This window comes from Triturus cristatus, chromosome 4_1 (genome assembly GCF_964204655.1).
Source record: "Triturus cristatus chromosome 4_1, aTriCri1.1, whole genome shotgun sequence".
Lineage (NCBI taxonomy): Eukaryota > Metazoa > Chordata > Amphibia > Caudata > Salamandridae > Triturus > Triturus cristatus.
This window is the reverse complement of record NC_140585.1, coordinates 6,623,492-6,649,328: the sequence shown is the minus strand read 5'-3', so window position 1 is coordinate 6,649,328 and position 25,837 is coordinate 6,623,492. Positions and strand designations below refer to the sequence as shown.

Here is a 25,837-nt window from a genome sequence, read left to right as displayed (position 1 = left end):
TACAGGGGGAGAAGGACTGAAGTGAGAAAAGCATTTAGTAAATAAAGGAAAGTGAAATGGAGGAGAAGCATTGATGAAAAGTCGAATGTGAATTAACCAATATGAAACTATAAAATCAAAGAAAAACGAAGAGGTGATTTGTAGTTAATTACACCCAGTGTGGCTTTTTACTAGCGGGTTTGATAGGGGTGGTAAAGAGATGGGAGGAACAACTTCTATTGTGTCTATGGACCACTATGCAAACCCAAAGGCTGTTCGTAGCGCTCAATTGGTGGCACAGAGACTAGGGTGACCAACCGTCCGTAAATTTCACGGACCGTCCGTAAATTGGACCTCACGTCCATTGTCCGTGGGGATCCCTTTTACGGACACCTTTTGTCCGTAATTTTGGGCCTTTTAGGGAACAGAGCTGTTCCCTTGTGAAAGGCCTCCGTCCCTGATGTGGCCGCTTCGCACTCCTCTGACCACAAGAGCAGCCCTACCCGCCCATTGTCATTCTGTGTGCGGCTGATTGCTACATACAGAATGACAATGGGTCAGTCTGGGCTGGCACAGCATGTGATGGCCTCCTCCAGCCTCAGTCCAGGGCAGGGCATGCTGTCCCATAGAAGTGCAAAAACGCCCATGCTGCTGCTAGGTGAGAATCCAGTTAACCAAAGGAAGGCGGTGAAAAGTTCAAAGGAAAGGATTATAGTTCTCTCAAAGTCTCATCGTTTTAGAACTGACACATTTTCAAAATTATATTCAAGGAAGCCATGGTTGCTGCTGTATTATTTTATGCAACTAACAACCATTGACAAAGCCAATAGTTCTGGCTTGCTGTAGGTGTAACGTTACTTGTTCTAGGTGTAACGTTACTTGTTGTATCATATATCTGGATGCAATGACAGAAGCAACAAAAATACCAGTCGGGCGGCACATTACATTAAGCATAGATTTTTAGCTTATGTGTTTTAAGCCACGCCCTTAATTACATCGAACACACGGTGAGTGCGTGAGTAAGTAAGTGAAGGGATGGGTGGATGGATGGCTGGATGGATGAGTGAAATGATGGATGGATGGATGAGTGAAGGGTGGATGATGGAAGAGAGAATGGGTGAATTGATGAGTGAAATGATGGATTGATCGATGAATTGATAAGTGAAAGGGTGGATTGATGAATTGATAAGTGAAAGGGTGAATGGATGGACGGATGAGTGAAAGGGTGGATGTAAGGGCTTGTAGATGGGCAAAAGGATGGATAGATGAGTGAAAGGATGGATGAGAGAAAGGATGGATGAGAGAAAGGATGGATGAGTGAAAGGATGGATGAGTGAGGTTCAATGGACGGATTCATGAGTGGATGAGTAGATGGATGGGTGGGCGGATGGAAGGATGGATGGCTAAGTGAAAGGGGAATTGAGAGAGAAAGGAAGGCTGGGTAAATGGATGACTGAACGGGTGAATGGGTGGAAGGATGAGTGACTGGGTGGATGAATGAGTAAGTGAAAGGATGGCTGGATAGGTGAATGGATGGGTGGAAGAGTGGATGGATGAGTGTACGGATGGACCCCCTGTGCCTGCACAGACGGACGCTCCCTCCCACTGCTGCTACCTACCTGCCTCCGCTGCCTGACGCCTGTTTGCCGCTCCTCACCACCTACCTGACGCCGCTGCCTGCATCTCGCCTCCGCCGCCTCCCAGGTACCGCCTGCTGCTTCCTGGTCGCCACCCACGCCGCTACCTTCACTCCTCACGCCCGCTGACCACCGCCACTTCCTGGTCACTCCTTGGGCTCCGTCGCTTCCCGCCGATTTTCCCGCCGTTTTCTCGGCGCCGCTGCCCCAGGCGCACACTCCCACTCCCGCCTCCTCCTTCAGTCCCGCCCCCCCTCCCTGCCCATTGGCCACCCCGCTCCCGCCTCCCGCTGACCCTCCCTCCCGGCTCCTTATTTAAGGGGACCCCGCGGGCTGGTCAGTGCGACCCCCTGTGCCTGTACAGACGGACGCTCCCTCCCACTGCTGCTACCTACCTGCCTCCGCTGCCTGACGCCTGTTTGCCGCTCCTCACCACCTACCTGATGCCGCTGCCTGCATCTCGCCTCCGCCGCCTCCCAGGTACCGCCTGCTGCTTCCTGGTCGCCACCCACGCCGCTACCTTCACTCCTCACGCCCGCTGACCACCGCCACTTCCTGGTCACTCCTTGGGCTCCGTCGCTTCCCGCCGATTTTCCCGCCGTTTTCTCGGCGCCGCTGCCCCAGGCGCACACTCCCACTCCCGCCTCCTCCTTCAGTCCCGCCCCCCCTCCCTGCCCATTGGCCACCCCGCTCCCGCCTCCCGCTGACCCTCCCTCCCGGCTCCTTATTTATGACGCCCCCTCAGCGACCGCGCAGCGGACGCGCGCAGCGGGAGCGCCGACTGAGCGCCGAAGGTGCGCCAAAGGTAAGCCCGTCTGCGCCCGTCCGCGCCTGGACCGCGCCCAGCGCCAGACCCCCTGGTCCCCGCGCCCGCCAGCCCCCCCGCAGGACCTACGACTTCGCTACGCTCATCGCACTCAAAACCGCCCGAGCCCCCGGTTGCTACCGAGCGTCCCCGCGACGCACCCATGGACCCTTCGCCTGCCGATCCTGCAACTTCTCTTGCCTCCAAACAAGCACCACGCCCACCAAGACGGACAACAGCAACCACCTCAAGTGCATCCTGCTCAACACCCGCTCCGTCCACAGACACGCCGTGGAACTCTGGAACCTCCTCGACACTGCATCTCCAGACGTCGCCTTCCTCACGGAAACCTGGATGAACGACTCTTCAGCCCCCGACATCGCCATTGCCATCCCGGACGGCTACAAGATCATCAGGAAGGATCGCGTCAACCAGACCGGAGGAGGCATCGCCATCGTACACAAGAGCACCATTCGCATCTCGACTGACTCCATCGACGTATTCAACGCCGCCGAATACCTGCACTTCCAGATCCACACCGACCCCAAGACTACCCTCAGAGGCACCCTCATCTACAGACCCCCGGGACCACGCGCACAGTTCTGCGAAGACATCGCCGACTTCATCAGCCCTCTTGCCCTCCCCTCCGCCGACTACATCCTCCTCGGGGACCTCAACTTCCACCTGGAGAGCAACAATGACCGCAACACCACCGCCCTGCTGGATAACCTCGCCAACCTCGGACTTCAGCAACTGGTCAACACCCCCACCCACTTCGCCGGCCACACGCTCGACCCACTCTTCTCGTCCAGCAAGCACGTCACCTTCAGCCACTCCACCGGACTTCACTGGACCGACCACAGCTGCGTCCATTTCAGCTTCAGAAAGAACACGGTCCACCATCACCCGAAGCAGGCTCCCCACAGAAACTGGAGCAAGATCACCGCCGACCAGCTCGCCACCTCCCTCAGCCAGAGCCCACCTGTCAGGACCACGGACCCTAACACAGCTGCCCTCGACCTCACGCAGTGGCTGACCTCCTGCGCCGACGACCTCGCGCCACTGAAGAACCCCCTCACCAGGCCCAGAAGCAAGAAGGCCCCCTGGTTCACCGACGAACTTAAGGACTCCAAGAAGGCCTGCCGCACCCTCGAGAAGGCCTGGCTCCTCAACAAGACCGCCGACAACAGAACAGCACTCAAACTCGCCACTCGCAGACATCACCAGCTCATCCGCACCACCAAGAAGAAATCTCTGCGGGAACGACTGGACAAGAACGCCCATGACAGCAAGGAGCTCTTCAACATCGTCAAGGAGTTCTCCAACCCCAGCACCGGCAACAACGACATCACTCCCTCACAGGACCTCTGCGACTCCCTCGCCTCGTACTTCCACCGCAAGATCGCCAACATCCACAACAGCTTCGACATTTCACACCCGCACCCATCGGTCGTACCTTCGCACCCCGCCGCCACCCTCCAGACATGGACCGAGGTGACCCCCGAAGACACGTCACGCATGATGAACACCATCCACTCCGGATCTCCGACCGACCCGTGCCCCCATCATGTTTTCAACAAGGCAGCCTCTACCATCGCACCCCACCTCCGAGACATCATCAACACCTCCTTCAACACAGCAACTTTCCCGGAGAGCTGGAAGCACGCCGAACTCAGCGCTCTGCTGAAGAAACCAACAGCGGACCCGACCGACCTCAAGAACTTCCGCCCCATCTCGCTCCTTCCTTTCCCCGCCAAAGTCATCGAGAAGGTCGTCAACAAGCAACTGGCAGCCTTCCTCGAGACGAACGGATCCCTCGACCCATCACAGTCCGGATTCAGAGCCAACCACAGCACCGAGACCGCCCTCATCGCAGCCACCGACGACATCCGAGCCCTGCTCGACAACGGCGAAACAGCGGCACTCATCCTCCTAGACCTCTCCGCAGCATTTGACACTGTCTGCCACCGCACACTAGTCCAACGCCTCAACGACACCGGCATCCAAGGGAAGGCTCTGGAATGGATCATCTCATACCTCTCCGGCAGAACACAGAGAGTACGCCTCCCTCCGTTCCGCTCCGAGGCCACCGAAGTCATCTGCGGCGTCCCGCAAGGATCGTCGCTCAGCCCCACTCTCTTCAACATCTACATGAAACCCCTCGCTGCCATCGCACGCCAACACAACCTCAACATCATTTCCTACGCCGATGACACCCAGCTAATTCTCTCCCTCACCAGAGACCCCGACACCGCCAAAGCCAGCCTGCACGAAGGGATGACAGACGTCGCTGAATGGATGAACATCAGCCGCCTGAAACTGAACACGGACAAGACAGAAGTCCTCATCCTGGGACCATCACCCTCCGCATGGGACGACTCCTGGTGGCCCCCGGCACTAGGCACCGCACCTGAACCGACGGACCACGCACGCAACTTGGGCGTCATACTGGACTCCTCCCTATCGATGACCAGACAAGTCAACGCCGTCTCCTCAGCTTGCTTCCACAACCTCCGCATGCTCCGAAAGATCTTCCGATGGATCCCAACCGAGACCAGGAAGACGGTCACCCACGCTCTCGTCACCAGCAGACTAGACTACGGAAACACCCTCTACGCCGGTACTACGGCCAAGCTTCAGAAAAGACTTCAGCGTATTCAGAACGCCTCCGCCCGACTCATCCTGGACGTCCCCCGACGCAGCCACATCTCGTGCCACCTGAGAGACCTGCACTGGCTCCCGGTCAACAAGAGGATCACGTTCAGACTCCTCACCCACGCACACAAGTCCCTCCACGACCTAGGCCCAGGGTACCTCAACAGCCGCCTCACCTTCTACACGCCCACCCGCCGGCTACGTTCCGCTAACCTCGCCCTCGCCGTCGTCCCTCGCATCCAGAGAGCCACCGCTGGAGGAAGGTCATTCTCCTACCTGGCAGCTAAGACTTGGAACTCCCTACCCGTCCACCTGCGGATGACCCAGGACCACCTGGCCTTCAGGAAACAGCTCAAGACCTGGCTGTTCGAGCAGTAGCAGACCCCCTTCCCCAAGCGCCTTGAGACCCTTACGGGTGAGTAGTGCGCGATATAAGTTCCATGATTGATTGATTGATTGATTGATTGATGGATAGTGTCAGGTTTCGAGCGTACCCCGCCTGCCATGCCGATAGAACTACATTTCCCAGAAGGCTCGGCTGAGGAAGAGGATTTAGGGGCCGGCGGCGCTCAGGAAGTTGCGCATTATTTTGTATCCTGGAGGTCTTGGCGCTCTCGGAGGAGAGAATGGGAGAAGTCAGCGTCTTGGAGTACTCTGTTCTAGGAGAAAGGAAACCTCGCTGGGCTGGAAGAACGGAGAACCCCCCCCCCCCCCCCGCGGAACTTGTGAGTACACACAAACGTCTTAGTTTGGAGAACGTTGGGGGAGCGGAATACGGCGGTAGACAAAGCCGCGTATTGCCGTTCCTTCAAGGACCTCAGTGCACCTGGTAGTGTTAGCACTCAATCTTAGGAGGAACGCAGCGGAGTACGGCGGTAGAGCACCGCGTACTTCCGTGAGCGGGAGCGCGAGCTTTTGGAACTGCCAACAGCTACACAGCGGATGATAGCGGTTTGGTGCACTGCATTATACCGTGTGTGTGTGTCTGTCAAAGAAAGAGAAAAAAAAGACACAGAATTAGTAATCCAGCGGGATACTGTGGTGAAGTTAACCACGTATAGCCGTGAGGATTCTGAACCACGTCCTACATTTTGGTAGCTACCAAAGGTGGTGAGGTTTAACCACTATTGGGGAAAAAGAAAAAGAAAACGTTTAATTATTTCTGTTGACTATCTAAAGACTACAGGTTTTGATGTTGAACAATTCATGCTGACACAATCCTGGAAAGTGGTTGTTGTACGAGGTGAATAAAACCTCGGAAGAGATCTAAGAGACTTCCATCGCCTAAACTTTGCTTTGCATGAAAGGTAACTCTGCTCCCGGATCTACATTTCATTTGTGTGGGAACCTTGGAAATGGCTATAGAGATCGCTGGCAGATAGAGAACACAGACCGTGGGGTATGTAGGAGTGTGCTTTGAGGGCGGAGGTGGTTAGCCTGAAGGCTGTGATTGAATGTAATGCTTGTGCTTCTCTTCCCTTCTTCTAGCGAGATACCGAGCGGGCAGAACCATCCCAAGAAAGGGATCTCAGCAGTAGCCAGAATTAGGTACGCGGAATGTATACCATTAGTGAGACGTATTGAGAGTAGACTGTTTTATGGTATTAATTGTTTGCCTTTCTTGTTACAGGTTCTTTTCCCACGCTGTCCCTTCCTTATCCCTTTCCCCCGCCCGATCGTTCGAACACCCGGTGCGTATTCTCTATCTGGGTGTTGGAAAGATCCGGAGGTGGACCCTTATTTCTGCTGCGACTGAATCCTGCGGAGCTGGGCCTGACAGATAGGGTGAAAGGGTGGAAGGATGGATAATGGATGGATGAGTAAAAGGGTGGATGGAGGGATGGATGAGTGAAATGATGGATGGAAGGATACGTGATGGATAGGTTTGTAAATGGTTGAATATGGACATGGATGGGCACACAGATGGAAGTACAGAATAAATGGTGAAAGACTGAATGATGGATGAAAGTATGATTACACATTGTAAGCCTCATTATCTTAAGCAACATTTCCTATACATTGACTTTCACATTTATATGAGTCATTGTCTCTATATAATATGTGTGTGTTGCAACGCACTCCAACACTCGGCCCCACATACTTGGGGTGAGTAGCACTATAGAAGAAATTAAAAATACACACGAGAGAGGCTCTATGTGAAGATGAGGGGCGCCATTGGAGGGTGGTAGCAAGGCCAGACTGGCTGGACCGGGCATCAGGTGTTTTCTCTGGATCTGGAATGGTGGGGGCGGTTTTGTTACCACAAAAAGACCTGCACATTTGCTTAAAGCTGCGCACATACTGAAAAGCCATGCAGTGCACAATTGTCTCAACCTAATATAAACTTACTTTCACTTGTACTTAAGTGGTTGTCTATTTACTTACTTATATACTATTGCGCCACCTCCTCTGATGTGTCTGTAAAACTTACCTTTTACCTGAATTTTGACTGCTCTGCGAGGCATGGTTGAGGTATGGCATAGAAGCTCTGCCCATTTCCCACCCATCTTTTTAATTGGCTCTTGTTACTGTCCTTTCGAAATCGTTGCTTTTCATTTGTGGATTGGCTTCGTAGTCCCTCCTTGGTACCGCCTTGTCTGCATTGTATCCTCTCATAACGACTGGACTTTTTACTTGTGTTGTTGCACGGTCTGCTTTATCTAGCGGGTGAGCACTGCTTTCTTTAATGATCTTCCCTATTCCACACAGGATGTTGCCACACGCCGCCACCTTTTACATTATGTCATTTACTCATGTATTTTTACATTTCTAGCACAGTCCGCTTTAACTACCGTGGCCGTGCTTATTTATTTAATTTACGGTGCAGTCCACTTTCACTTGAGCAGCTGAGCTTATTTATTTATTTTACAGCGCAATCGCTTTCACTTTAGTGGCTGCGCTACAAAAGCTTTCTTTCTTTCTTTTTATTACACTTTGTGTAAAAGTGCCCCATAGGCACTTTCACTTTAATGTTGGCTGCGCCCCTTTCTTTAGACGCTGCACCCACACACGCGGTCTGGTTCCTGGCGCACATAACCTTGGCTGCAGCGCACAGAGACCTTACACTGCCGCACACAGAGGAAAAAAATTAGAGGGAACATTGGTCATGACTCAGGATGTGAGGTTCATCATCAATTTGGAAATATCGCTCATGGTTTCTTCTCAGACTCTAGAATATTTGGGTTTTCAAGTAGATTCTATCAAGTCCCAGCTACTTTTACCATTAAAGAACGGATGCACATCAAGGAAGTGTTGAGGAGGGCCCTTGCTTCTGCGACTATATCATTGAGCACCTTGGCCTGCCTAGGGAAAGCTGAACTGATTGAACGCGGCACTGTGTATTTTAACCTGCGCTTAAGCAAGCGCGATCAGGATTTTACCTGAACATTTTATAATCACAACTCTATTTTGTATTTGTGTTTGTAAATTGTTTATTTTCCCTTGTTTTTAACTTGTTCCTATTTGCCCACACACCCGCACTTAAATGGTAAACTCACCGCTTCTTTAGCGGGCAGAATCGGTTGTTTATTCGTTGCCTGACGCCATATTGGAATTCCCTCGTGGCACCATCGCGCTGAGCGCTCTAGTGCTCAGCCGGAGGGAGGGGAGTGACTATTTAAGGCAAGCATTGGCCAGTGTGGCCGAGGGAAAGCTGAACTGATTGAACGCGGCACTGTGTATTTTAACCTGCGCTTAAGCAAGCGCGATCAGGATTTTACCTGAACATTTTATAATCACAACCCTATTTTGTATTTGCGTTTGTAAATTGTTTATTTTCCCTTGTTTTTAACTTGTTCCTATTTGCCCACACACCCGCACTTAAATGGTAAACTCACCGCTTCTTTAGCGGGCAGAATCGGTTGTTTATTCGTTGCCTGACGCCATATTGGAATTCCCTCGTGGCACCATCGCGCTGAGCGCTCTAGTGCTCAGCCGGAGGGAGGGGAGTGACTATTTAAGGCAAGCATTGGCCAGTGTGGCCGAGGGAAAGCTGAACTGATTGAACGCGGCACTGTGTATTTTAACCTGCGCTTAAGCAAGCGCGATCAGGATTTTACCTGAACATTTTATAATCACAACCCTATTTTGTATTTGTGTTTGTAAATTGTTTATTTTCCCTTGTTTTTAACTTGTTCCTATTTGCCTACACACCCGCACTTAAATGGTAAACTCACCGCTTCTTTAGCGGGCAGAATCGGTTGTTTATTCGTTGCCTGACGCCATATTGGAATTCCCTCGTGGCACCATCGCGCTGAGCGCTCTAGTGCTCAGCCGGAGGGAGGGGAGTGACTATTTAAAGCTCACATTGGACCGCGCAGCGGTGACGCGCAGCGGTAGTGCCTGACTCGTGCCTGAGTCGGGCCAGAGTCTTGCCCGTCTGCGCCCGTCAGCGCAACGGAGGCGCGGAGGCGGGAGACTCTCTTTTCTGGGCTTTATCTATACCACTCCACTGCAGGTAGGGCATCCACGATCGTATCACTTGGCACGGGTCCCATAGTTGACTGTCATAAGGCTGTAGACCTTGTCTCTGCCGCGTGTAAACAAGATATTGTCATGCCATTGTCTGTGTTTTCCACGGAAACGTCACCTATCTCCCCTATACTACGAGGCGGTCTTATCAATGCCCGTTCGTTGTGTGTACCTACGCGGTCTGGGCCAGAAGCTTGTGCCGTATTTTCGCTTGCCTCTCCTTGTTTGTTTTGGGGTGTGTTTCCCCGTCCTCTTACCCTCCCTCTTCCTCTTGGATTTGTATACCTGGGGGGACCCATTGTTTTTTCCCAAGTCTTTTGGTTGAAAGCCAGTTTCAGATCGCCTAAAAAAGAATTCCTTGCTCTGGCTTCTCTTTGCTCTTCTTCCCCCCCACTAAGGCTTGGTTCTGTTGAAACCATGGAGGATACTGAGGACATACTTCCAAATTCATTATTTCTGAACCTTTCGTATTTTTTGGCATACGTGAAAATGCGTCCGTCCTCATAGTCTTCTTTATCTCTTTGGAACTTTGTTTGTTTCCGGATTCTGACACTTTCCTCATGTTTTTCAATGAATTTATCCAGGTCCTCTTTGAATTTTTTCATTTCAGGATTTAAGTCAATTGTGGCTAGTTCTTTTTCCATTTCTTTTAACTGTTGAGTAATTTTTTCCAAGGCTATTTCAACATGTTTCACAAGAATCTCCATTAGTCCTAGTGAGGATTTCAAAATAAATTCACCCCACTCCGTTAATAATTCATTACTTGTGTCCTGGTGGCTGGGCATGAGGTTGATGCGTAATCCTCGCGGTATGCGTTTCACATCCAAGTATTTTTTGAGGGCTGCAACCTCCCACCACTTGTTAATTTCTTTTTTTGACAATTTTTCCCATGCGCGTAATATATTTCTTACATCAGATTTACGTGCGCCGGCTCCATTGCTGATTGTAGCTAAGTCATCCTCAAAGCAAGTTTGTATCAGAGTGGTTCGTGATGCCTCTCTTTTCTCCATGGTTTGCTGGTGTAACAAAATTCAAGCTGATTTAAACAGTAATTTATAAGTTTGCACACGGCTCCTTCAGTCACTATGAAACTAAAGCAAGTTTCATTTGCACTGTGGTTTTGTAAGGATCTGGCGCACGTAAATCTGATGTAAGAAATATATTACGCGCATGGGAAAAATTGTCAAAAAAAGAAATTAACAAGTGGTGGGAGGTTGCAGCCCTCAAAAAATACTTGGATGTGAAACGCATACCGCGAGGATTACGCATCAACCTCATGCCCAGCCACCAGGACACAAGTAATGAATTATTAACGGAGTGGGGTGAATTTATTTTGAAATCCTCACTAGGACTAATGGAGATTCTTGTGAAACATGTTGAAATAGCCTTGGAAAAAATTACTCAACAGTTAAAAGAAATGGAAAAAGAACTAGCCACAATTGACTTAAATCCTGAAATGAAAAAATTCAAAGAGGACCTGGATAAATTCATTGAAAAACATGAGGAAAGTGTCAGAATCCGGAAACAAACAAAGTTCCAAAGAGATAAGGAAGACTATGAGGACGGACGCATTTTCACGTATGCCAAAAAATACGAAAGGTTCAGAAATAATGAATTTGGAAGTATGTCCTCAGTATCCTCCATGGTTTCAACAGAACCAAGCCTTAGTGGGGGGGAAGAAGAGCAAAGAGAAGCCAGAGCAAGGAATTCTTTTTTAGGCGATCTGAAACTGGCTTTCAACCAAAAGACTTGGGAAAAAACAATGGGTCCCCCCAGGTATACAAATCCAAGAGGAAGAGGGAGGGGAAGAGGACGGGGAAACACACCCCAAAACAAACAAGGAGAGGCAAGCAAAAATACGGCACAAGCTTCTGGCCCAGACCGCGTAGGTACCATGACACGCAACATGAGGAAAAAATGGAATGCATAAGCCCAGATGATGAAACTCCAGAAAGAAATCAAAACATGGTAAACACCGATACAAATCAACATGACACATCTAATGATCAAGAATTACAAGTCATCAATTTATCTTCGAAACAACTAAGTGAATTGGAACTACAGGTTCTCAAACGGGGCATGAATTTCTGCCCCACCAGTGGCATAAATCTAGCTGAAACTAGAATTGACCTTTACAAGTTTATAAGAAAGATTAAACTTGCCAAACTATTTATTGACAAACCGGACATGGCTAATTACAGAAAAAAAATCATTCAACCGACCCTCCAAACTCCCATAGAGGACGCGGAACACTTTGTAAATTTGATGGAACTAAGCCAAACGCCCCAAGAAGGAGGAGGACAAGTACAAACATATTGTGTACAGTTAGGAGCTGGAATTTCCAACATAAAACCAAAGTCCAGATTTTACCCACAACTCCCTCCTGGGAACAAAATTGATTTCTTTCAGGAATGTGTTGTAAAAGATCTTTACCAACTAAACATACCATTCACTAAAGATAACTTATCCAAACAAGAACGCCAGGCTCTCAACTCACTGCAAAAAGATGATACCATCGAAATTAAAATTGCTGATAAGGGTGGCAATGTCGTTGTTCTAGACAAGGAGGCATATATGCGGGAAGCTCATTCACAATTAGAAAACAAGGAATATTATGAAAAACTAAAAACCAACCCTTTACCTAAACTAAAAGAAGATTTGGATACAAAATTGGATTTGTGGTTCTCACAAAAACTATTGGATATTGATGAATTCAAATATCTTCAAACAAAACACCCCAAAATGGCAACAATCTATTTTTTGCCTAAGATCCATAAACACGCCACTAGACCGCCAGGAAGACCAATAATCTCCGCCAAAGGGGCATTATTAGAACCTATTGCCAACTACATTGATGTGTTTCTATTACCCTATGTAAAGGGCTTAACATCTTACATAAAAGACACGGGTGACATGCTAAGAAGATTACAGGACACTCCATGGCAACCAACGTACAAATTGATCACAATGGATGTAATATCCTTATACTCCAATATTGAAAATAAAATTGGCATTGAAGCAGTTAAATCTTTCCTTAAGGACAGAAGTATACAACTGACTGATCATAATAACATGCTGTTGGAGATGATTTCGATGTGCTTGGAGCAAAATATCTTCTTATTTGGAAATGAAATCTACCGGCAAGCAAAAGGCACCGCAATGGGCTTTTCTTTTAGCCCGTCGTATGCCTGCCTGACAATGGGGCAATGGGAAAAGACATGGGCATGGAGATCGGAAAACGATCAAGCGGTCCAAAAAACCATAGCTTGGCTTAGGTATATAGACGATTTATTGCTAATTTGGGAAGGAACAAATGAGGAATTTGAAAGGTACTTCAAAATTTTGAACAACTCCAATTTTGGTTTAAACTTTACCTATACAATCAGTGACTCTAGGGTTGTGTTTCTGGATACGGAGATTTTCGTTAAAGACAATGTATTGCATACTACATTACACCGTAAAAACACCGCGACAAATGCGGTCCTACATGCTCAGAGTTTTCATCAACCTAGTCTTCTACAAAACATCCCGTATGGAGAATTTCTCCGAATCAAAAGAATTTGTTCAAACGAAAACGACTGGCAACAACAAAAAGACCTAGCCAAAAATAGGTTTTTAAAACGAAAATATAACCCAGCTTGGATTCAAATTGCCTCTAATCGCTCTACAATGATTAATAGAACCGATTTATTGATGGATAAATATAAATCAACAAAGGACGAATCAGATAAAATACGCTTCATCACCACTCACTCAACGGCCAACCAAGCGATCATAAGGATTCTTAAAAAAAACTGGCACATTCTCCACATGGACCCTACAGTGTCTCAAATTGTAGGAGATCACCCAAATGTGACCTATTGAAGGGCAAAAAACCTGAAGGACAAATTGATTCATAGTCATTTTCAGGAACCAAAAAAACCCGAAGTATGGCGTAGACCGAAAGGATTCTATAAATGTTCAGGATGCAAAGTTTGTTGCATTGCGAAGACAACTAAGGAGTTACAGATGGCAAACAAAAAAACATGGAAAATCGAACAATTAATTAATTGCAAAACTCAGTTTGTTGTGTACGCCCTTGAGTGCCCATGCTTAAAGAAATATATTGGAAGCACCAAAAAAGAACTCAAACTACGGATTTTGGAGCATGTCCGTGCGACAATTAACTCTGATCGCAGCAATGCCATGGCTAGACACATGGAGAAGGAACATAAAGGTGATTGGAAATCCTTAAATTTCTATGGAATCGAACGTGTTGGACCAAATAGAAGAGGCGGAGATCGTGAACTGGTGATGAGACAAAAAGAGTCCAAACATATTATGAATTTCCGGACCTTGAGCCCGTTCGGGCATAATCAAGATGAAGAACTACACTGCCACCTGTAAAGATGTACTTACATACTTATCAGATAATGACTGTTGCTCACTCTTTGCAAATTCACACATTTTTTCTCACACATTTTGCTTCATTCTGGACATGTTTGAACAATCATTTATTTTGCACAGTGAAACGTTGAATTACGAATTATGGTGTGGAATGGTTCGCCCACCAGAGGGCTTTATTATACTTATCTAAGTTGTTCAAATAACACATCAATTGAAATGTATGATTATAATTTAAAAAAAAAAGAATTTAGTGTGAAATAGGTTTTGCCCACTGGAGGGCCTTGATATGATTTTGTGGAGGTTTGTCAATTTAAGTCTTTATGTTACCTAGTATGACAACAAATGCATGAGTTAAATGCAAAAACTATAAGAAACTTTAATTTTGGAAGTATGCTTTTTGTGAAAAAGATAAAAATCTACGTTTTGCGCTATTTTTTGAATCAACAAACTACATGTCCCAGAATGCCTGTACAACTTACAGGAAGTGATGTAACCCAATTGGTTTCTCCCCCTTCCCCTTTTATTTAAAAGCACAAATTTTGTCAAACACACTACCTGTGAGCAAGGTCTCCGTAGAGACCGAAACGCATTAGGTTTTGCTGTATGCTGAAATAAAGAAACTGTAATTTGATCTAAAACCCGGTGTGGTTTTTGACTCCGTGTGCATGAGGAAAAAACTTCCCTATGGGAAAAGCTGAATTCTTGTATTCGCAGCGGGTCCTGCTGCGCCTCGCGTGCACCGCCTCAGAGCACCCGGGAGCCTCCGAACTTGGGCCAGACTGAATTATATATATATATATATATATATATATATATATATATATATATATATATATAAATATATATATATAATAAAAAAATTGGATTGAGGTACATTAGACTTATAGATTTTCATTTAAAAAACCTTTGAAATTCACTGGAAAAAGCATAGGCTTCAGGGACATTATAGTTAGAGATTTGCATTTAAAAAACCATAGAAATTCACTGAAAAAAACATATGTTTCAGGCACATTATAGTTAGAAATTAACATTTAAGAAACCATAGAAATTAACTGAAAAAACCATAGGTTTCAGGAACGTTATGGTTAGTTGGACATTTCACTCGTACAAAACCATAGAAATTACGGTGTTATAGTTAGGTCAGCTAACTATAACTCGCGCCCCCGCAATGCACTGCTGATGACGTCACATATTACATCATTCATGACATGGTCAGTGACATCACTGATGACATCACTCATGATATCACTGATGACATCATCCATGTGAAAATCTGATGCACCTCCCCACACCTGAATATAACCTTTGATACACCCACTCTAAAATACGGACTACCATTTTAAAAAAAATAGACACATCAATACCACTTACTAAATACGCACTGACTGATTCCTAGGTCTACCCACACATCCACTCATTCACCCATACAGTCACTCATACATACAGTCACTCATCAATACAACATTATAATATGCAACCATACACCTATACAGACACTCACACACTGCCACTTATCCAGAGTTACTCACACCCTTAGTCAGTCATGCAAAGAATCAATCATACTTCCATTTACTGACCTATGCAATTATACAGACACAACCTCACTTATTCATACAGATACTAACACATAATTACTCTCTTATAGAATCACTGATACAAATACACACTCATCCATGCAGCCAATCTCACAATTACTGACTCTCACATATTGTTATTTATATACACTATTACTCACATATACTGCCTTTTACATATGTAGTTACTTGCACATGTACCACTGAGACATCCATTCACTCACCAACACACCCATACACACACTCACCCACCCATACAGCTGTATCCACATGCACTCTTGAACCCATACACCCAGTGAATCAACCACTCACACATCTATACACAGAGTCACACACCTCCCACCCACCCACACAGGCAGCCATACAAATACTCAGGCAAGCAATCAATAACCCATATAGACACTCATAAAGCTACTCACCAACCCATGCAGCAGCTTACACAACAACAGACAGACTGATACAGACTTTCATACAGTTTAGTCACTAACCCATTTATTCAGTAAGACACATTTAATCACTCATTTATACAGTCAGTCACGTACCTACTAAATCCTCCATACAGACACTTATACACCCACTCATTCCTCAATACAGCTTGGCATATATATATAAAACAAAATTAAACTTTATAGAAACCCACAGAAAAACCATAGGTTTCAGGAACGTTATAGTTAGTTGGACATTTCACTCGTACAAAACCATAGAAATTCCGGCGTTATAGTTAGTTCAGCTAACTAAAACTCGCGCGCCCACAATCCACTGCTGATGACGTCACATATTACATCACTCATGACATCGTCAGTGACATCACTGATGACATCACTGATGACATCTCAAATGACATCACTGATGACATCACTGATGACATCATCCAGTGAATGTGTGTCTTTCTGAAAAATAAATATTTTTTATATATGTATATCTAAAGGTTAATGGAAGAAAAAATGGGTAAATAAGTGTCTAAATTGATGTTTTTTTGTAAAATTAATTGTATAACTGACTTATTAACAGTATCTTAGTGAATACAAGTATTAGTGAGTAATGTTTAAATATTTAAATATCTGTATCAGCGTCTCGCTTTGTGTATAAGTGGCTGCATGGGTTGGTGAGTAGCTACATGAGTGTGTATATGGGTTATTAGTTCGTTTTTAGAGTATCAGTATGAGTGTCTGTATGGTTCAGTGGGGGATGTTACTTAGCGTATGGATGCATGAATGAGTGACTCACTGTTTGTATGTATTTTGAAGACAGTATGTGAGCAGGACAGTATGGGTGGATGAGTGTGTGTATGGGTGAGTAAGAGAGTGAATGACTGTCTCAATAGTGTCTTTATGAGTAAGTCCATATGTTTTGAACTAGTATATGTGAGTATTGATGTGTACAAGTGAGGATATATGAGAATGAGAGATTAGAAGAGTTCCTGTATAAATAAGTATGTGTTTCTATAACTGATTGTTTTAGAGAGTAAGTATGTGTACGTTTCTGTAGAAGTAAGTGTACTGGTGTGTGTATAGCTGTACATGCAAGTAAATGGATGTTTATTTGCATGTGTGAGTATGTGTGTGAGTAACTCTATGTATGAGTATAGGTGTGTAACAGGATGTATAGGTGTATGAGTGCATATGATGACTGAGTACATGTATGAGTGACTATATAGAAGGGTTGATGAATGAGTGGATGCGTATGTAGATTTTGGAATTACTGAATAGGTTGTTCTAACTGGTATTGGTATCTCTATAGTATTCAAAGCCTTAGTTTGTATTTTTCAATGTGTGTATCAAAGTTTATATTCGGATAAGAGGAGGTCTGCCACTCTTACACAAGGATGATGTCATAAGTGATGTCATCAGTGATGTCATTTGAGATGTCATCAGTGATGTCATGAGTGATGTCACTGACCATGTCATGAGTGATGTAATATGTGACGTAATCAGCAGTGGATTGCGGGCGCGCGAGTTATAGTTAGCTGAACTAACTATAACGGGGGAATTTCAATGGTTTTGTACGAGTGAAATGTCCAGCTAACTATAACATGTGTGAAACCTCTGGTTTTTTCAGTGAATATATATATACATACACACATGCATTCATACATACATGCATTATTTAGCACACATATAGAGTTCACTATTCACACCCAAGATGTTCTCCTGTAATTTGGGACAAGATGGAAAGCTGACTACATAAATGAGCTGCGCGGGGGGTGGGGGGTTCTTGGGAATATTGGTATCTAAGTGGAAAATGAGTCTGAAAGTTCACATAACTCATTAGTCCATGGATTGTTTTGTCACATGTCAGTGTTCCATGTCTAACAGTCGGATGATGGAGGCAGAAGAGACGTCACGAGCACATAAGATCTCAAACCAGTCAATGTGATGTGCGCGGCCCTCCCAGATTTTGTAAAGAAATGTAACGCAAGGCAGCTGCTTGTGCTGAATTACATTCCAACGTGGGGGCATTGCAGGGGTCAGCGTGGGAGTTCCCGTGCAGTCACACATGGACTTTGGGGCATTCCCAGATTTACTAAAGCTACTAAACCTCAGAGTACTACCCCTTCCAGGAGCGGTGTAGCGAGGAGGAATATCTCGATTCCCCCTCGCTACTTCCTCTTTCCAGCAGCACACAAAGAAAAAGGAAACATGCTTGTAAGGATTGCTTCGGTGCAGGGAGGTACTCCGTCCTGCAGAAAACAATCCCACATGCCACAAGCGCCCTCGTACACTGGTGCAAGGGGGCTGTGTCAGGCGTTAGATTGCGCTCACTGCTCAGCGCAAGGAGCGAGCAGGAATGCTCCATGTCTTTGTAAATATGGAGCCTGTCTGCCCTCTTGCTTTCATGCAATGCAGCAGAGAAACTTTGCTTGCTGCCATGCACTGTGTGAAAGGTTTTTGCAAGTGTGCCCCCAAGTCTGGAAGTTCATATCTCTCATCAGTCCATGGAATGTTTTCTCACATGTCTAACAGTAGGATGGATGGATGGATGGATGGATGGATGGATGCAGAAGAGACGTCACAAGCACATAAGATCTCAAACAGGAGATGTAAACAGGACTCACATAGAGAGAACCGTAGGTCACTCCGTAGAAAGTAAATTGTCTGGAGATGGGGATAGCATCAGAGCTTTCGTCGTCCGCATGAGTCATCATAGAGTCGATGGACGGTCCAAAGGGATACAGAATAGGACCTGTTTGACGAAGCAGAGGTAAAAGAATTAGATACATTTTGCGCTCAGATGTGGGTGCTGCTGGGTATATGAAACACTCCTATAAGAGGGAAGTTAGGTGTCTGGGAGGTGCATTCAAAACACATTGGAGGCCATTTAGTGTCTCATTAGAAAAAATGGCATAGGGCAACACAGCAAGGCCTTTTGCTGCGCTGCCCTTCGCCAATTTGAAAGGGCGGGAATGCACTGCATTTGCGAGACAGGACGTTTTCCGTTCCTTGTAGCCAGCGCTGGCGCACAATTTGGTGCCTAGTGCCATTGGAGGCCCCCTTGCACCTTGGCGCAAGGGGGTCTGCGTGGTTGGTAGGATATGTTTGTGCAGGTAGGGGCATCTTCCTGCACAAAAACAATCCAGTGAGGCGGCTTCCTCATTCTATGTTTACTGCAGAATGAAGCACGTGTGTAAAGAAGAAAAGAAATGAAGAGAAATGAAAACAATGTCCTCGTGACGCTTCCTCTGGGAAGGCGCAAGGTTCTGGCAGTGCCGCAGGTTTCTGTGATTACATAAATCTGGGGCAATGGCAAGATCCATGGGCGTTGAATGAGAACACCAAAGACATCGCCCATGGAATGCCTCCTTGATGGAGAGTAAGGCAGCGCAGCGACTTCTGCTGGCTTGATGCAAAGCAACGCAAGGTGGCCTCACAACGCCTCATAGATACGATTGAGAGGATTACGCCAAATGAGTGACGCTCCAGCGGCACATTACTCTTGTAAATAAGCCCATTGGAGTTTGGCAGAGTGGGTGAACACCATCATCTCTGCCAAGCTCGTGGCTTCCACACCTTGTATAGATGTCGGCAACTGTCCTGGCTGCACCAGCAAACATACTTCACCATTCACCTCCAGGTCCAGTGACGGTCGCACCGCCCTATCCAGGGCAGGAGAACCAGATTTCCATGTGAGTCACAGCGTCCCAGGCAGGGACTTCAGTCAAATCCTCGGACGCACAGGGAGTGCGCCCCTTACACATCAGGGGCATCGATTTACGTTCTTTAAACGCGTTAAAGGTTGGTACTTTGATTTTGAAAAACAAAAAAATATTTTCCAAGTGACGCCAAAACAACAGAGCGGCAGCACTGTGGCTCACACTGAAGGCAGCGGAGTCTGGACAGCACGTCTACACTGCAGCTGCCGCACTGTGGCTCACACTGAAGGCAGCGGAGTCTGGACAGCGCGTCTACACTGCAGCTGCCGCATTGTGGCTCACACTGAAGGCAGCGGAGTCTGGACAGCGCATCTACACTGCAGCTGCCGCACTGTGGCTCACACTGAAGGCAGCGGAGTCTGGACAGCGCGTCCACACTGCACCTGCCGCACTGTGGCTCACACTGAAGGCAGCGGAGTCTGGGCAGCGCGTCCGCACTGCAGCTGCCGCACTGTGGCTCACACTGAAGGCAGCGGAGTCTGGACAGCGCGTCTACACTGCAGCTGCCGCACTGTGGCTCACACTGAAGGCAGCGGAGTCTGGACAGCGCGTCTACACTGCAGCTGCCGCACTGTGGCTCACACTGAAGGCAGCGGAGTCTGGACAGCGCGTCTACACTGCAGCTGCTGCACTGTGGCTCACACTGAAGGCAGCGGAGTCTGGACTGCGCGTCTACACTGCAGCTGCCGCACTGTGGCTCACACTGAAGGCAGCGGAGTCTGGACAGCGCGTCTACACTGCAGCTGCCGCACTGTGGCTCACACTGAAGGCAGCGGAGTCTGGACAGCGCGTCCACACTGCAGCTGCCGCACTGTGGCTCACACTGAAGGCAGCGGAGTCTGGACAGCGCGTCCACACTGCAGCTGCCGCACTGTGGCTCACACTGAAGGCAGCGGAGTCTGGACAGCGCGTCCACACTGCAGCTGCCGCACTGTGGCTCACACTGAAGGCAGCGGAGTCTGGACAGCGCGTCCACACTGCAGCTGCCGCACTGTGGCTCACACTGAAGGCAGCGGAGTCTGGACAGCGCGTCTACACTTCAGCTGCCGCACTGTGGCTCACACTGAAGGCAGCGGAGTCTGGACAGCGCGTCCACACTGCAGCTGCCACACTGTGGCTCACACTGAAGGCAGCGGAGTCTGGACAGCGCATCTACACTGCAGCTGCCGCACTGTGGCTCACACTGAAGGCAGCGGAGTCTGGACAGCGCGTCCGCACTGCAGCTGCGGCACTGTGGCTCACACTGAAGGCAGCGGAGTCTGGACAGCGTGTCCACACTGCAGCTGCGGCACTGTGGCTCACACTGAAGGCAGCGGAGTCTGGACAGCGCGTCCGCACTGCAGCTGCCGCACTGTGGCTCACACTGAAGGCAGCGGAGTCTGGACAGCGCGTCTACACTGCAGCTGCCGCATTGTGGCTCACACTGAAGGCAGCGGAGTCTGGACAGCGCATCTACACTGCAGCTGCTGCACTGTGGCTCACACTGAAGGCAGCGGAGTCTGGACAGCGCGTCCGCACTGCAGCTGCCGCACTGTGGCTCACACTGAAGGCAGCGGAGTCTGGACAGCGCGTCCGCACTGCAGCTGCCGCACTGTGGCTCACACTGAAGGCAGCGGAGTCTGGACAGCGCATCTACACTGCAGCTGCCGCACTGTGGCTCACACTGAAGGCAGCGAAGTATGGCCAACGCGTCTACACTGCAGCTGCCGCACCGTGGCTCACTCTGAAGGCAGCGGAGTCTGGCCAGCGCGTCTACACTGCAGCTGCCGCACCGTGGCTCACACTGAAGGCAGCGGAGTCTGGACAGCGCGTCCACACTGCAGCTGCCGCACCGTGGCTCACACTGAAGGCAGCGGAGTCTGGACAGCGCGTCCACACTGCAGCTGCCGCACTGTGGCTCACACTGAAGGCAGCGGAGTCTGGACAGCGCGTCTACACTGCAGCTGCCGCACTGTGGCTCACACTGAAGGCAGCGGAGTCTGAACAGCGCGTCTACACTGCAGCTGCCGCACTGTGGCTCACACTGAAGGCAGCGGAGTCTGGACAGCGCGTCTACACTGCAGCTGCCGCACTGTGGCTCACACTGAAGGCAGCGGAGTCTGGACAGCGCGTCCGCACTGCAGCTGCCGCACTGTGGCTCACACTGAAGGCAGCGGAGTCTGGACAGCGCGTCCGCACTGCAGCTGCCGCACTGTGGCTCACACTGAAGGCAGCGGAGTCTGGACAGCGCGTCTGCACTGCAGCTGCCGCACTGTGGCTCACACTGAAGGCAGCGGAGTCTGGACAGCACGTCTACAGTGCAGCTGCCGCACTGTGGCTCACACTGAAGGCAGCGGAGTCTGGACAGCGCGTCTGCACTGCAGCTGCCGCACTGTGGCTCACACTGAAGGCAGCGGAGTCTGGACAGCGCATCTGCACTGCAGCTGCCGCACTGTGGCTCACACTGAAGGCAGCGGAGTCTGGACAGCGCGTCTGCACTGCAGCTGCCGCACTGTGGCTCACACTGAAGGCAGCGGAGTCTGGACAGCGCGTCTGCACTGCAGCTGCCGCTTTGTGGCTCACACTGAAGGCAGTGGAGTCTGGCCAGGAATGAATGAATGAATGAGCAGCATTTTTTAAGAGCAGACATAGATCAGGAGAGCTCTACAGCCACTAATCCTGCGAAGTTACCCGGATGAGACAAAAGGAGTCCAGGCACAAGCGCAGATTCATAGAGTAGAATACACTCTAACCAGGGATCAATCCTAGACTCGACACAAGCTGCTGCATTTTCAGGGCTACAAGGCAAGAAAGATGTTTGTTCCATCTGTGGTTATGTATGGGAGGAGGGTTCCCCAACTTTGACACGATGTAAGAAAAAGAACATCCTCTGAATGGACCCAGTCAGGAGACACGAAAGAAGTGTCCTGACCCGGTACAGGACACGAATGAGCAATTCTCAAGCTCCGAGAGGAGCAAACCACTGAATGTGACCATGCAGACACAAAGGCCGGATTTACAAAGATTTTGCAATAGGTTTGCACTTCTTTTTTGAAGCAGACCTGATGTAAAATCCATTTTGGCATTCACAGAGCAACGCAAGTGTCGATTTGCATCGCTTTGAACAAAAAGGAACGCAATGCAGCCCTGTGCGCTGCCATGCATTACTTGGGGTCAGAGAGGCATTCCATGGGTGGTGCATGCGTGTCACGCCCGCTGCTCATGCCCTTCTCTGGGTGCCCTTTATGAGACATGGACTCCAAGAGAGCAGGATGGCACCTGTGACTTGTCCCTGCCCTCCCTGTCCCTTTTCACAATGGGTGGCTGATCTCTTGCAAGGAATGACCCCCTGGACCACGCCCCTCTCTTCCCTAGTCACTTGCAAGGCTTTTGTTATCCTCATCTTGGTGCCCCAGTACAGTCCGCAGAGTATCCCCGTCATGTCTCAATTTGTCCCTGATCATTGGCAAGTACATGAAGGCCAGGAGGGGGTCCATCCACCTGCCCTTCATGGACTTGTCCAGTGCCTTTGACACCGTTAATCAGGACAAATTGTGGTCCCTGAGGGGAAGAATGGGCGTTGAAGAAGCACTGATTTCCCTCCTACTGAGGTTACAGACTAACACCACAGTGGTAATACGATATGTCAGCAAAGGGGAACAGACCAAGCTGATTGCCTCCATAAAAGGTGTTCAAGGGTGCATTTTAGCCCCTTTCTCTTTTTAATCGGCACAAACACCCTAGAGGCTTTTTTATTGGATTAGGAGATTGATATTCCTTGAATTAGTGGGAACCCTGTCCCACTACTATCATATGTGGATGACGCAGTGTTAATGGCAGTGAATACCCTGTATCAATACTATCATCTGCGGAGGACACAGTGTTAATGGCAGTGAATACCCTGTCCCACTACTATCATATGCGGATCACACAGTGTTAATGGCAGTGAATACCCTGTCCCACTACTATCATATGCGGATGACACAGTGTTAATGGCAGTGAATACCCTGTCCCACTACTATCATATGTGGATGACACAGTGTTAATGGCAGTGAATACCCTGTCCCACTACTATCATATGCGGATGACACAGTGTTAATGGCAGTGAATACCCTGTCCCACTACTATCATATGTGGATGACACAGTGTTAATGGCAGTGAATACCCTGTATCAATACTATCATCTGCAGAGGACACAGTGTTAATGGCAGTGAATACCCTGTACCACTACTATCATCTGCGGAGGACACAGTGTTAATGGCAGTGAATACCCTGTCACACTACTATCATATGTGGATGGCACAGTGTTAATGGCAGTGAATACCCTGTACCACTACTATCATCTGCGGAGGACACAGTGTTAATGGCAGTGAATACCCTGTCACACTACTATCATATGTGGATGGCACAGTGTTAATGGCAGTGAATACCCTGTACCACTACTATCATCTGCGGAGGACACCGTGTTAATGGCAGCGAATACCCTGTCCCACTACTATTAACTGCGGAGGACACCAGGTTAATGGCAGTGAATACCCTGTCTCACTACTATCATCGGCGGATGACACAGTGTTAATGGCAGTGAAAACCCTGTCCCACTACTATCATCTGCGGATGACACAGTGTTAATGGCAGTGAATAACCTGTCCCAGTACTATCATCTGCGGAGGACACAGTATTAGTGGCAGTGAATACCCTGTCACACTACTATCATCTGCGGATGACACAGTGTCAATGGCAGTGAATACCCTGTCCCACTACTATCATATGCGGATCACACAGTGTTAATGGCAGTGAATACCCTGTCCCACTACTATCATATGCGGATCACACAGTGTTAATGGCAGTGAATACCCTGTATCACTACTATCATCTGCGGATGACACAGTGTCAATGGCAGTGAATACCCTGTCCCACTACTATCATATGCGGATCACACAGTGTTAATGGCAGTGAATACCCTGTCCCACTACTATCATGTGCGGATGACACAGTGTTAATGGCAGTGAATACCCTGTCCCATTACTATCATATGCGGATGACACAGTGTTAATGGCAATGAATACCCTGTCCCACTACCATCATATGCGGATGACACAGTGTTAATGGCAATGAATACCCTGTCCCACTACCATCATATGCGGATGACACAGTGTTAATGGCAGTGAATACCCTGTCCCACTACTATCATCTGCGGATGACACAGTGTTAATGGCTGTGAATACCCTGTCCCACTACTATCATATGGGGAAGACACAGTGTTAATGGCAGTGAATACCTTGTCCCACTACTATCATCTGCGGATGACACAGTGTTAATGGCAGTGAATAACCTGTCCCAGTACTATCATCTGCGGAGGACACAGTATTAGTGGCAGTGAATACCCTGTCACACTACTATCATCTGCGGATGACACAGTGTCAATGGCAGTGAATACCCTGTCCCACTACTATCATATGCGGATCACACAGTGTTAATGGCAGTGAATACCCTGTCCCACTACTATCATATGCGGATCACACAGTGTTAATGGCAGTGAATACCCTGTCCCATTACTATCATATGCGGATGACACAGTGTTAATGGCAATGAATACCCTGTCCCACTACCATCATATGCGGATGACACAGTGTTAATGGCAATGAATACCCTGTCCCACTACCATCATATGCGGATGACACAGTGTTAATGGCAATGAATACCCTGTCCCACTACCATCATATGCGGATGACACAGTGTTAATGGCAGTGAATACCCTGTCCCACTACTATCATCTGCGGATGACACAGTGTTAATGGCTGTGAATACCCTGTCCCACTACTATCATATGGGGAAGACACAGTGTTAATGGCAGTGAATACCCTGTCCCACTACTATCATCTGCGGATGACACAGTGTTAATGGCAGTGAATAACCTGTCCCAGTACTATCATCTGCGGAGGACACAGTATTAGTGGCAGTGAATACCCTGTCACACTACTATCATCTGCGGATGACACAGTGTCAATGGCAGTGAATACCCTGTCCCACTACTATCATATGCGGATCACACAGTGTTAATGGCAGTGAATACCCTGTCCCACTACTATCATATGCGGATCACACAGTGTTAATGGCAGTGAATACCCTGTCCCATTACTATCATATGCGGATGACACAGTGTTAATGGCAATGAATACCCTGTCCCACTACCATCATATGC

The 25,837-nt window shown here is 48.1% G+C and overlaps 1 protein-coding gene across 1 annotated transcript in view; it reads right to left on the bottom strand.

The window, feature by feature from the left end:
* LOC146839268 (alpha-tectorin-like) overlaps positions 1–25,837 on the bottom strand; it is a 275,007-nt gene that overhangs the window by 149,618 nt on the left and 99,552 nt on the right. The window contains exon 6 of the mRNA XM_085650330.1: positions 18,562–18,689. Coding sequence (XP_085506456.1) covers positions 18,562–18,689 — 128 coding nt within the window. The remainder of the gene's footprint in view (positions 1–18,561; positions 18,690–25,837) is intronic.